The sequence below is a fragment of the Strongylocentrotus purpuratus genome, unplaced genomic scaffold (assembly GCF_000002235.5).
Source record: "Strongylocentrotus purpuratus isolate Spur 01 unplaced genomic scaffold, Spur_5.0 spur5_scaffold_21, whole genome shotgun sequence".
In the NCBI taxonomy this organism is placed as follows: domain Eukaryota; kingdom Metazoa; phylum Echinodermata; class Echinoidea; order Camarodonta; family Strongylocentrotidae; genus Strongylocentrotus; species Strongylocentrotus purpuratus.
In genome coordinates this window covers 27,509,242-27,524,043 of record NW_022145607.1, presented here as the reverse complement: position 1 = coordinate 27,524,043, position 14,802 = coordinate 27,509,242, and the positions used below count along the sequence as shown (strand labels likewise).

General features: G+C 37.8%; 1 protein-coding gene across 1 annotated transcript; it reads right to left on the bottom strand.

Moving 5' to 3' along the window:
* Positions 1 to 3,079: 3,079 nt before the first annotated feature.
* On the bottom strand, positions 3,080 to 5,368 carry LOC100889781. The gene is made up of 2 exons (XM_003723437.3): positions 5,106 to 5,368; positions 3,080 to 3,826 (listed from the first exon to the last, which is right to left on the bottom strand). The coding sequence occupies exons 1-2, from the start codon at positions 5,366 to 5,368 to the stop codon at positions 3,190 to 3,192; spliced, it is 900 nt and encodes a 299-aa protein (XP_003723485.2). The 3' UTR covers positions 3,080 to 3,189.
* Between the last annotated feature and the right edge of the window lie 9,434 nt (positions 5,369 to 14,802).

Sequence of the window (14,802 nt, the reverse complement as noted above, 5' to 3'; positions counted from 1 at the left end):
GGGGGGCAAAATAGGCAGTACAGAATAGAGCAGAGATGGAGGGAGAGATGAACATAGTAGAGTCGAGGGAGAGAGAAGGGGAGGATGGAGGGCAAATGGTAGAGAGAGCAGTGTACAGAGGGGAATAGAGAGTACCAAGCAGAGAGGGAATTGTAAAGGGGAAATAGAACATAATAGAGAAAGGGGGAGGGGTAGACAGTACATGTCATATGCCATAGTAGAAATGGGGTAGTACGGAGTAGAGAGATTGAAATATAGTATAAGTAGAGATTACAGAGAAGCGAGAAAGAAGAAATACAGCATAAATATTCTCTCTCTCTCTCTCAAAAGAAAGAGAGAGAGAGAGATAATACTGATTCCTTCTCTTACACTTTCCTTTTCATTCAATTGATCTTTCGTGCCAATAACAAACGAGCCTTCTGCATCGATTTCCTAGGATCCAATATATTTTATTCTTCATAGTCTGATATTTATCCCCTACTTATCCCCGACTCCATTCATCTTTTCAATTCCAAAGCAAAACGTGTTTGATTACTATGAACCTACCATGTCAATGTATCAATATAAATGTAATATAATATAAATTTCAAATATATGCCATGAATATTGCATCCAACTATCAATTACCGTTTGAGCCAGTAACTACAATCCATTTGTCATCAATAAAAACGATGCCGGTAATAATTATACTACTCCAAATGGTAATCGATAATAATAATAATAATAATAATAATAATAATAATAATAATAATAATAATAATAATAATAATAAAAATGACAATAATAATGATTTATGTATTTATTATCATGTTAAGATTTACTATGGAATAATCATTGATATTAAATAATTTAGCTTCATATTTTGTAAAATGGAATCTGATATTACCTCTTTAACCACCATATATATACCGTGGCTTACATATTAACTCATCTATTGTATGTTTATCTTATGTGTATGTTTATCACTGTCCTGTAATATTTCATTTATATATCTGTATCGCAATACTCTGTAACCAGTGGAAAACAAATTTCCTGAAAAGGACAATAAATTATTATACTTATACTTCATCTTTATTACTGATATGCGGCCAGCCCTAAATTGACTCGCATATTTTGTCATAATTGATTTTTTCATTCTATAAGAATCAAGACCGCCCCCACCCTCTATGAAATCAATGCCCCTTTATAACTGTAGTGGGCCACTGGTTAATGGCCTATCCCACCCTCCTAGCTCGCATGCCCTTAATATACCAGTTCGTAGATACAATCTAAGCTAAATGGATACATGCTCACAAAAGTTATGTAATCATTACTCACGCATGCACCTGTGATGCATTCTATTGAATACAGGTGGAAGTAATCTTTTCAAGAGGGCAAACAATGAATCACCTCCATGACTTTAGCTGTGATTATTCCAAAAGGCACAATATGGATTTATCTATGTTTAAAAGATATGTGGATATTTGGGGTCATATGACCCATGTGCTAACTATAAACTGGTCTATTGAATCAGGGACGTGATAGAAAAGGACTGGAATCAAGCCGCTCTCCTTTGACCCCATGCTCCAAGCCGCCGAAAAGTTATGCGCTATTCTGCAACTGTTGACCAGGTGGTGAGATAAAAGAGCGCATGAAATTTCAGGATTTAGAATTCCTACATCAGAAAATGGTATCACAGCAACTGTTCGCTGTCCCTTTCAATGATATCTCATCCATTGTTGAATGTGTAAAGAGTAGAACAAGCGAACACAAACTTGTGTAATTTCAACTGCAAAAATACAAAAAACACGCAAAAACGCGCATTAGCAAACTTAAACTTATCGAAGACTGTAAATCATGGATTACATAACGGGACATTAAAACATGCACAAATTAGTGCATTATCCTAAAATATTAAGTTTTGTCAGGATCTAATTTTTGTTTTATTAACTCTGGCACACAAATTATAGGAAGGTTGCAGTCCTAAATTTGAAAAATTGTTTGATGCACTATTCCCAATATAATCCCCATTTAAAGTTTATAATTTACACTGAAATTTTGCCGGTAATTTAATATTTTGTAATAAATGTGAAACTGGTGCCTGGCCTCCAAAAATTCCGCAGTGGAAGCGCGGCTCGGAGCATGGAACTTCAAAGCCAAGTGGAATGCACAGCCCATTTTTACGCTTTAGAACTCACGAATGCGTTTGAATAAATTACAAGAGTTTCGACTCCTTTCTTTCACCTCCCTGATTTAATGAAATACAACGTTCTTTCTTGTACAGATAGTGGCTCTTAAAAGAGCCGTTTTCCTCCATCGGAAGATTAACAGTTGGAGAACCAGTCTAGAATGAATCAGAAGTATTCTTGTGATGAGCTGACATCGCTTGGATGTTAGATTGGACACCTCCTTGAAGAGAGGATGAAGGCTTGACGATGGGAGCACTGATCATCCCCGGCATTGGTGGGATGGACGGCTTCACTCCTTCGTTTCTTCGAGCTAGCAATATGCGACGAGCCATATCGATTGGCAATGTTATTGATAGAATGGAGAGAGATCAACTGTGAACGGTGCTGAAGAAATGAATGAAATCTGTCGGGGTATGTTCGGCTATTTAACGGCTGCTCGGCCACTGGATAGTGTCTATAGCTTTGTTGATTGGTTAATTGGCTTGGACTTGTGTTTTGCAAACTGTTGACTGTGAAGCCATTAACTTAGGGGAACGAAGATTTGTTTAGCGAACCATGAAGCAAAGTTCCTTTGATTCGTCAACTGATCCTTTGTGTGATAATGCAAAACTGTAACGGAGGTGCATGATGGCGTTCCCGGATCTGGCAACTTTCTTTCATACGAACACGAAATTTGGACATTGTCAATTTTTTCTCATGAACATTGATGTCTGATGATGAATTGGCGCCTTATAATCTCTGAGCTACTTCGGGAATACTATGCTTCGGCAGATAGATATCATTATTTCATACAAATTAATGTGTGAACTCATCAAGACGAATGTTACTTTGATACAATATGTTATCATGAAAGTTAAATCAACATTATTCATTTAGCCCCGACTCTGTATTATTTATGCAGTATCATTTTCAAAAGGGCAAAGGAAAGGCGTTTATGAAGCGCCTACATCACTTGGGCATGGATTATTCTAAAATGCACAAAGCGAGACTTATTCTTGTTTGAAAGACCTGCGGACATTTTTTAAGAAGCTTGCAGTCTGTTTTCATACATCTCACGGTAGAATGGCATGGAGTAGTCAACGCATCGGATGACGTCATCCGTAAGCTGATCACGTGGTATAGGCCCTTTTTTAGCAGGCGCCATGAAGTGTGTGCTGCTTAAAGCTGTAGAATAAAACGCAGCGAATTGTTCTAAGTTTTCTCCTGCCGTCACAAAGTTCTTTGGGAAGTTTTGACTCGGGGACCACTGCAGGAGGCTATCGCTGTAGAGAAACCCAACAGCCTCACAGAAACTCTTCAAGATCTTCCTCGGTTGGGAGGCGAGATCAGTGGCGTCGATGATGATCGGGTTAGGGTCGAGGTGCTCTTGGACATATTTCCAGAGCTGGTGCTGTTTCTCGTACCAAGACATTGGTCGAATATTCGCCGGATCTTCGCGTATGATGTCCAGAATGGGACCTTCTGTTCGATGGAACATTCCCGAGGCTTGTATACTTTTCCGGAAAGATGTAAAGACCCTGGTAGGCTCTCTAGTGAGGAAGACATACTTGAAGCCTTGCGGCAGATACTCCTGGACATAATCTGTGATGTAGGCCATCTCCTTGATAAAAACTAACTTACTCTTCGTGCTCTCAAGATCTCGTTTGATATCATAGCATCTGAAAAGATATGAGCATTTTGATTTTTAAAAAAAGAATAGGTCTATAATTTGAACCTCAGGAACCCGACTTGGCGAAATTACAAACTAGTCAATATAATCTTAGGCTTAGAAGCGTTCTGATAATAACGGTAGCAATATTTGTATAATGTGCATATTTTTAAAACCAAATATGGGCACCAAATTGTCCTATGTGAGCGCTTTTTATTCAATCGACCCAGAAGTGCACTGTAAATAAAAGTTGGGCACATGTTACTGGGCAAATCATTTGATTTTTTCTGTATTTTTCCAAATATAATAACAAAGAACATAATAAACTTATGGTATAATACAAACTATACAAACAATAATAACTTTATGTCAATTTTTTTAAAAATATATTAACATAACGAAACTTAATATTTCTATAACATTATTATTATAAATTTTAAGTATTATCCTAACTATCTATGTAAAAGTGAAGGAGACCGCAATAATAAGCGATGCTTGACAAGGATGGCGGCCTCAAATGTAAGTCGGTTGGTTAAAAGATAGTTATTTTCTTTTTATCCAACACTGGGTAAATCATGCAAAATCTTTAGTTTACCCAATAGCAATTTTTTAGCCCAACATTTTTTCAGAGTGTGATTGCTTCGAAAAACGTGGAACAATATCACACTTTCCATTAGATGATTAACCAGTTTTGCCAATTTTCAAAACATCACATAAAACATACTTCTTCTCTCAGTATTACGCTGCCCTACGCTGGCCTACGTTACTGTACGCTGAGGGACGCAAAGGGGTACGCGAGATGGACACACAAACTTAAACATGTATAATTTTTTATACATGTACGCATTTTGTACGCAAGTCTATACGCAACACTACGCTACAGAACGCCAAGCCTACGCAACAGAACGCTACCCTACGCACGTAACCATACGCCATCGTACGCCAGCCTAGGCATTACCTACGCAGGGACTACGCTGAAGCAACGTTTTTTCATGAATACGCAGCCTAATTTCGGCGTAGTTGGTACGCCACACTACGCAACTCTACGCAAATCCATTTATTGGCGCCGCTAACCTGCCAATCATATGTAATTGGGCGCTGTCAATTGCATTAATAACCCTACAGCGCTTCTATCGTTACCTGCTTGCTCCCCCCCCCCCCCATTTAAAACATTAAAAAAACATAGTACCTTTTGACCCCCCCCCCCCCCCCCCTCCTGATTATCTCCTTATCTCCTTATATAATATACTCCAGCTTCTTTCCCTTGTTTTCTTCGAAATTTTACTCACGATATTCTTTTCGGATTTAAAATGCTGTCAGTTTCTTGCTTCCACACTGCCAGCGCTTCTTCGTATACCGTCTCGTTCCCGGCAAGCTTCTTCGGCAATACACGCCCCGTCGCCGAGTGGAAAACGCCGCTCACTGATGCAGAATACGAGTAAAGCTCCAAATAGACTTCCATCTCGTCAATGGCACTCATGCATTTCGCAAACACCGTGGACATCGACCGTGGCACGCACCACAATGCTACCTTGATTTGCTTGTCCGCCATGATCACTATACGCAAGAGTAGAACGTTGAATCGGGAAGTTTGATTTCCAACTATTGCAAGTCATGAGAATCGAAGTTATATCTTATTCCAATATCATATTTGATCAAATGAAACATTCAGAGTTAATGTTAAAATCAATACCTTTGAACTGTGGAGATACGTGTGCAAATAGACAATGCTGAAGTGGACATCTCTCTCTCTCTCTCTCACTCGCTCTCTCTTTCTCTCTCTTTATAATGTATGTATATGAATAATTTCTTCCTCTCCCATCTCGCTCTCATTGTAATAAAATATAAATCTATATTATACGAATTACCATATGTCCTCGTGGTGATCATTATTATGGTAGGAATACTCCCAGGGAGTGGAGAACGTGCATAAGTGTGCGTAAATGAATCTGATGACTGGGGTAATAATAAAGTGCTTATATAGCGACGCTATTCCGTATAAAGCGGTATGTAAATCCAGATTTATTATTAACAATATTATTATCATTATTATTGATAGCTTGAAATTTAGAATGTTTGTTGATACGTGTGTCCATAAAGACGCAGTTATTTATCGTCTGGTAAATTACTGGGCCCGGAATGACTCTATAAGTTATATATAATGTCTAGCTATTCTTGTCAAAAGAGAGAAAAGGATAAAGAGAGAGAAGGGGTGGAGAAAGAAATAGAGAGAGGGGGACTATCTAAAGAGACGAAGAGGATAATTGACAACATTGTATAGAAATAGTTTTCCTCACATTGTTTTAAAACAAATATTATTATTATAATTATTTTCATTATTACTGTTACTACTTGTATGTGATGATAGAGGTAATTATGACAATAAGAAATAGTTATTATAATCATGTTTACAACGGAATTATGTTTACAAAGAAACACACAGAAGCCATATCTTTTTAGTCATACATCAAACATGGAATGTAAATAATGATTTCTTTTTCGGTTCAACGCATTTATTTCAATACAGAAAACAAAAAATACCAACAGATATAACAATAAATACAGTAACATAATAAGAGTATAATAAGAGCCAAAAATAACTTACTTTTCATTGTGATGCTGACTCTATGTAACTAATGATTTCATAAAGCGCAAATAGTAATAACAATTGAATAAAACAGACATTCTCGTTAACAAGAAATACAACCTAACCAAACCGAAACACAACAACAAAATAAACAACACGATATGAGACAATGCTACGCAAACAAATGAGCAAAAAGAAGAAAAAATAATTTACTTCTATAATGAGATATACATTTATTTCACTAGGTATTTTCTGTTTAAACAAATGAAAACGTTTGGATGAGAGCCTGAGCCTCTCTGTCTTCAGTCGTGAATCATTTATATTTGAACAAAAGTTTTCTCATCTAAACATGATAACAATCAATTTGCTTATGAGCTTGTTTAAAATCAGCTTCTGTAAAATGTATTCAATATCTCTATTGTAGCTAATTCAAGATATTTGATTATTTTTCATTAGACCTAAATGTATCGTCTATTCGTAAATGAAGTACATGTATATATATAGATGAAGACGATTTCACCTAAACTGTGCATTCTAGTTTGCGAAGTGTGAAATTAAACAAACACGAGTCACAAGGGGGTAATAGATGAAAAGGTGTACTTTAGTTGATTTCATCTTTATTATATACTAACCAATATTTACTCTTAAATTTTTGACTACGTAGAAGGAATTATGGAACAGGTTTGTTCCTTGTTGACAAGTGGAATAACGTCCGCGAGGCAAACGTTAGCGTATTATCCAGATGAGGAGGTAATTTTCTTTTTATATGTCTCAAAGATTTATTATTTAGTAAATATACAAAATGGCGATAGTTTGTGATGTATAACAAAGTAAACTTGCTAATGCCCGGGTCAGACAGCCAGCGCGGCCGAATCGGCTTTAGGCCGTTTTGTTGTCGGTCTTTTGTCGGTGTGACCGAGGTATGAGGTAATGTAGGCCCTAATTTTTTGTTCGGTCTGCTGTCGGTCTCATGCCGGTCTCGTCGTTGTGACCGTTGTATGAGGTAATGTAGGCCCAGATTGTGTGTTCGGTCCGTTCTCGGTCTTTTGTCGGTGTGACCGAGGTATGAGGTAATGTAGGCCCTATTTTGTTTTCGGTGTCTTGTCGGTCTTTTGTCGGTCTCGTCGCTGTGACCGAGGTATGAGGTAATGTAGGCCCAGATTGTGTGTTCGGTCTTTTGTCGGTGTGACCGAGGTATGAGGTAATGGAGGCTCTAATTGTTTGTTCGGTCCGTTCTCGGTCTTTTGTCGGTCTCGTCGGTTTGACCGAGGTATGAGGTAATGTAATTGTTTGTTCGGTCTCCTGTTGGTCTGATCTCGGTTTCTCCGATGTGGCTGGTGTATGGCTGTACAAAAAGACGAAGGTAAGAGGATAAACCTGTACTACCTATAATCACATCGGTGAGGCCTACACCAGGCCGACACCAGGCGGGTGTTTCACAAAGATCCTAAGTTGAACTTATCTCTAAGTTGGACTTAACAATTATGGAAAGCCATTAGCATCCTTGAAAATATTTTGTAAAAGTTATTTTAAAAGGCATAAAATGTTGATTCAAATCATTCATAGTTCCTACTATCCTGGGAGATTTCATGTTCTTGGCGTGGAATTTATGAAAAGTCTAAATTACTTGAATTTTTGCTTTTGAATATATTTCATTATGAGGCTACAAATGGCTCTCCATAATATTTAAGTCCAACTTAGAGTTAAGTTCGACTTAGAAAGTTTGTGAAACACCCCCTGATCCGAAAGGAAATTACATTACCCTATTTATTATACAGTTTAGATATCGTAGGTTTCCCTTTTGGGGGGGTCACAGATTGCAGCACAGGATATCATTCAAGTGCATTTAACTTAAATACAAAAATTGATATTACATTAAGAAAGCTAATCTTAAATGGAAACATGAGAGATGTTTATTTGTAATGACTTTAAAAATCGCTGATGTTGTCCACCCGATTCGGTTTCAGACAACGAAACAGTCTCCGAACTTGTAAACGATATGCGTTCCTTCCGTAGTAGAAGATCAGAGCATTCCACCAAACTCGATTCATGTATAAGAGATGCACTGTTATAAAGACTTGGTAGATATCTACGAATCCAGTGATTTGCATGACTTTGTAGATGACATCTGGTAGGAACCCAAGGAAGAACGCACCTGACAACAGAATGGCCATTTTGACTGCCTTCCACTCTGCGGATTGTCGCTGAGGAACTGCCTTGGCGTCTTGTTGATGGGGATCCTTGGTTGAGGGTTGGACAACGCCATGCAGAGTTGTAGGAGTGGTAGGAGAAGGCTCGGAGACATCGACCGGAACAGGTGCTTGGGAGGCACCGCGCGACTTCGGAGGATGATTTGTCGCTTTACTTGAGGTACAGGCGGACGTACCCTCTTGGAACTCGCTAACCTGATCGGGTTTCCTTTTTGGATGGGTCAAAGACTTCTCTGTGAACGTTGAAGTAACTTCCGCCGCAGATATGCTTTGTGTTGTCCTATTTGTCATCGAAACTGAGTTGACTGTTGACCGCGGGTCCATGTTCTGACGGGTTTTAATCGTGTTCGAGTGGCGGCGGGTGATGCAGGCAATATGTGAATGTACGCAGATAATCGTGACAAGGAAAATGCATAACCAAGAGAACGTTATGGTAATATCATTCGACACACTGTCGTAGCCATCTGCCAGTGGAGCCCAGTCGCATGCTCCTGCGTAAGGGTCAAATGTGATGGTAGGCTTCGAAAGTAAAAACAACAACGACACTGGACCATTGAAAACGATCTGACTCAATGCACTTGCCGTGACAACACCTAAACGACTTGGTGTGACGATTTGCTCATATCGAAGGGGCCGAGTCACATAGATGTGCCTGTCAATGGCCAGAAGAAACAGACATGTGCTTGTAATCCTCGGGCACGTGTTCCAAACCAAGGTGAAAATCAAACAGAATGTTTCTCCAAATACCCACCGACACAGGACAAAACATGGGAGGGTAAGGAAGGCAGTCAGTGAACCAAATATATCAGTTATGAATACAATGCTGTATAATGCCTTGCTGGCAATGCTCGTACCGGGTAGATGAGGTACGACGACGATGTTGAAGATGTTTGTCAGAATACCAGCGACAGAAGCTAGAGAGATGACGATAGCTTCGAAAATTAAAACCTCGTTCCTTGCAGAGCAAGTCGCATCACCAGATTCATTGAATTGAGGCAGTTTCACCGACATTGTTGATTTGAGTTTTCTTGTATATTATTATCGGAAAAAAAAAATGTCTAGCTTACAGTTTCAAGTTTCTGTTGTTTTTCTTTTCAGCTATGTATTTGACGGCAGATACATAAACCAATTGAACTGAGACAATCTTATTTACATTGATGAATCTTCTTTCACAAAGAAAACCCAGAACGTTATGTCCGAAAGAAGTTACGAAAGTATCTTATCTTAATCTGGCGAGACTCCTACCTTCCTCCATGTAAAGTTGTCCCCACTTTGCGGTATCTCTTTTGCCCCATCTCCAACAGTGATGACAGAAACTACAAACACGCAATTAGGTTCGTTTCAGCTGCTCAATGTCGATCATTATACCAGTAGCCCATACCATGACGGAGGGTCACGATCTCTTCCAGATTGATCTATTGGTGAACGCTGATGATAATGAGATAATTTTTCACATACATCATCACTCAAAACTATCATGCTGATCAAATATTTGTTCAAAAACTCCTCTAAATTAGCAATTCCACTTTTCATCTCGTTCGTCACATCCGCCACTTTTAGGAGCGGGAGCGAGAATGCTGGACATTTGCCTGCAACTTGCCTCTATTAAAATCTAATTTTAAAAAAGCATTTTCTTGATGGCGTTGTGATTACTGGTAAATTTATGATAAAAGGGGAAAGCGTGCCCCGGCGTGTGCTCTACATAATAATGAGCATCGATAATTAGATACCAGTACCGAAGCTAGAATGGGTCAGAAAGATTGGCGTTTTGGAAGGGGGCAAGGGGTAGTTTGTCCCCCCCCCCCCCCTCCGATAAAATTTTAAACAAGAATTAAATGAAAAGTGACTTCCAGCAAGGTTATGAAATTATTGCAAAGTTAATATTTTCAGTTGCGTTTAAACGTCACACATTGTGGACACTTTCTCAACGATGTTCTTATCGGCCACAATACAGTGCGTATCAAACAAAAGTTTACCCAACTTTGGTAGCTTTTAATTAAAAAGTTAAAACTTGTGTAACCTTGAATCGTATTTCATTTAAAATAAGAACTAATACCCTGTATAATGATATCATTTTTATAATTGTGTTGCCAAGGATAACTGAACAGCAGGCTTTTCAAAAAATATTGTCAAAATCCTTTTGTACCAAGTTTAGGCTGAAGCAACGAATATGGGTCAAAAGCCATTATGTGTGTGTTATTTCATTCAAAACAATTGCTACTTTATTGACATTGACTACTAGGCAGTCGAAAAAAGGTTTAACTCCAACTCAAACTCAGAGAAATGCTTATTACAAGCAAAATGTATGATCTCTTTGTTATGATGATTACAGTCTTAATTTCATTCGCATCCCTTGTGTAAGGTAACCTTCTCATTCAGTGGTACAAAATGGATACAGTTTATCAGGGATGTTATATTTTTTATGAAAGTCTGTTGTCAATTTCTTTGAAATTTATCATCATAAATGTTCTTTCTTGCATTTGGGTTTAGAGCCGGCGCCCTGCACGATGTTCATGTAATATGTAATGCAAAATGTTATACGACATCGCTCTCAACATTAAGTAATTTAGAAAGGTTTTTAATCATTTAGGCATGCCATAAATCATCAATTTGCGTTTCAGTTATCTGCCGTTTTAGGATGCAATGTGGTAGTTTGTGTGCGTGTGCGTGTGCGCGTGATAGCCTTCAAATAGATAGACAGAGCTAGCGGTATCGTTGTGTATAGCGGATACGTCAATCGGACTGTGGATCACGTGGTTTGCGGTTCGAGTATACTCTTAAAGGCATAGTTTAACAACGTTAAATCTGACCAGGCCCTAAGAGTCAGTATCTGTAATATGGTGTAATATTGAAGCCCTTAAAAATCGTGCTTCAAAATGACCATGAAGTGCCTCAAAAAATTCAAAATCTTTGAGTGACCGGTTTTACCATACTCGTTTTTCCCAACAGACTGTAGTGCTATGAAAACCGTTAGGAAAACGCAAAATTTGAATTCGATTTCCGATCATAAATATCTTGATAATCAGACAAGCGATCTGCTCGTACAAGTCATGGGGTTCCTGACTGACCTAAAGGTTTATAAATATCATTGCAGCATGAGCTAAATCCAGGATTTTGTTTCAGAATTTGAGACAAAGTTACCCAATCCCTTTAAAATGGCCCTGGGTCAGAATTCTGACCATTTTTCAGAATCACAATTATCTCACCCTTTCCTTTGGCAAAACATTAATCTTCATTTGCCACTCTCAACCCAGGTGTTAAATGGTTCCCGGTGGGATGCGATCGTCAGTGTGGTCGGATTGGCATGTGTGCGCTTGTAAAAAGGAAACCTGGCCGGGATATGATACTCCCCAGGGAGTGGAGCGTGTGTTGTATCATGTGCGGATAAGTCATTGAATCCAATGACCGGGGTATTAATAATATCGATGTATAGCGCTAATAAACGTAGTCATTGGTAGTAATAAGCTTCATTATAAACGTGACTATTAAAGTATCATCATTCTGATTGTTACTATTTTTATCAGTATTATTGTTATCATTACTATTATTATCATTATTAGTGTTATCATTATCATCATAATCATTATTATTATTACATTATACAATTTAAAGAGATATATATATAGAGAGAGAGAGAGAGAGAGAGAGAGAGAGATGGGGGAGTGGGGAGAGGATAGTTATTCCTCAATTCATCTATTTTACAAGTACTTTTGAACAAGTACTCTCATAGACTCTCCCTCAAACAATATTCATGATTAACCCCAAAATATTGCAATACCAAATTCATCCGTTGGTGTTTGTTGTTACCATGGATACCACAACACACATGATCAATTACGCCTTGACGAACTAAATTTTTAATTGGGGTTGTCAAATGAAATAATGGCTGATTGACTTTTAAAACTTTTAAGGTACGTCTATCCTTTTAACGGATGAGCTGTCTATTGACTGAGATTTCCATATATTTGAAAAGTGTCAAAACTAGTCATCACAGCATCATTATGAATTAATGTTGACCGATTTTAGGAAATACACGTGAATTGACTCTCGTGGCATATATAGTGGCATTGTGTGCAAGGCCCTGCACTATTAGTTCAATATCAAATCGTAGCCACGGTGTATACGTTTATTTGCTGCCTGTTTTAGTTCATGAAATAGATGAATTCGTTATTCTTTTTACCCCGATACAATGAAGACATCATTATTTATTTTGTCGACATGTTATTACCCCATATATTTTTGCTCTGTAATTTGCTTTTATTCTCTTTCTCCTTAAATTATTATGTTTCACTCTCTCTCTCTCTCTCTCCCTCTCTCTCCAATTTTTGTCGCGTTGGCTCTCTCTCTTTCTCTCTTCCTCTAACCATTATATTTTTGCTCCGTCATTTGCTTTTATTCTCTTTCTCCTTACATTAACATGTTTCTCTCTTTCTCTATCCATTTTTTTTTCGCGTTGGCTCTCTCTCTCTCTCTCTCTCTCTCTCTTTTCAACCCCTCTCATCCCCTCTCACTCTATATATCTCTCTCTCCCCTCTCCCTCTCTCTCTCTCTTTCTCTCTCGCTTGACTCTACATCCGCATGCTCTCCTATCCTTCACCTTTTGTTCTCTCTCTCTCTCTATCTCCATCTCTTCCCTGCTCGCCCCTCCTCACTCTATTCTCCTAGGCCTGTAATCTCTATTTCTTTTCTCCCGCTCCTTACCACTCCACCCTTTCTCGTATTACATACACACACACACACACACACACACACACATACCTTTTTTACTTTAAAAATAAAAAGGTTTTTTATTTCATTTATTTTAATTTCCAAACATATAATAAAACAATATAACATATAGACATTTTGAAGGGCATTGTTAGTAATCAGTTTGAATAAATTTACAAACTAACATCTTAATAATAAACAACAGGACGTAGATCATAAAAAAGTAACAACTACGTAAACATTTACATAATGTACAAGAAATGTACACACACATTTATATTACACACACAACCTCACACACACAAACACACACATTTTCTCTCTTTCTCACTCTCCATCTCTCCCTCTCTCTCTCTCTCTCTGTCATTTCATCCATCAATCAAAATGCAAATTCTTGAAATGCAAATACCGAAATAAAAAATTACAGAAAGAACTTCTTTCTTCAACGAATTGAAAAAGAAAAAGGTAGTTATTATATCTAATTTACTAAATGCTCATTACTCCAAATAATCTGATTGCACTAGCTGGATGTGTCATTGCCATTTATTGTAGTAACGCCTTTTCCTAATTATCTGCTTTTAGATCTCTTTGTTTCCACTCCAATTCGCTCTTCCAATCATCATTTGTCCGTGCATAATTTACATTTTAATCACATTGGGAACAACATTAGGTCTTAACCCTAATAAGGCCGGGGGCCATCATGCCCCCCCCCCCCCTCCACGATTTTTCTGATTGTTCGGGAACGCATATGGATGGCGCCCCGCCGCTCGCTGACTTTTTTCTTTCGAATCTTGCGCATTTAAAGAAAAAAAAATGAAAATCGGACCTATAGTTACAAGGTCACGTGACCTTTTGTCTTTGCTTGTCAGCCCGAAAATCGCACATTTTTGCGATTTGTGTACAAAACATATGGAAATGTCATTTTCCAAACAGTAGATCAGACATTGGTTACTGGGTCTTGTTTAAAGTTTAGGTGGTTGTTTTGGGAGTCAAAATAGTTGAATTGTAGTAAGAAATGAAATAAAACAACAAAACCAATAAAATACACTATAAGTTAAAAAAAAAACCAATGAAATACATAAGAAATTATCAAAACAAGAGATAACATAAGGAATAAGCTGGCTCTTCCAATTTGTTTTGTCGTATTATTATTCCCCATGATCTAATGAATATATGTAGTGAAAAATATGAATAATATATGAATTAGGGGTAACAATATGATTTTATGACCTTATTTGCATATATATTACCATACATATGCAAATGAGTTAATTTTTTCAAAAAATTGATATCATATTATTATTCTATACACTTTACTTGATATGCGTGGAAATTTTCGCGGCGATCGGCCCTTTCACGGCCGAGATCTTAAGGGGGGCCATAAAGCAATCCCACATTCAACTTTATTTTCAATACCTAACTTTATATATTTATTTTTTGAATTTGATATTTCATGCACATTGTGGCAAGTATTGGCACTTT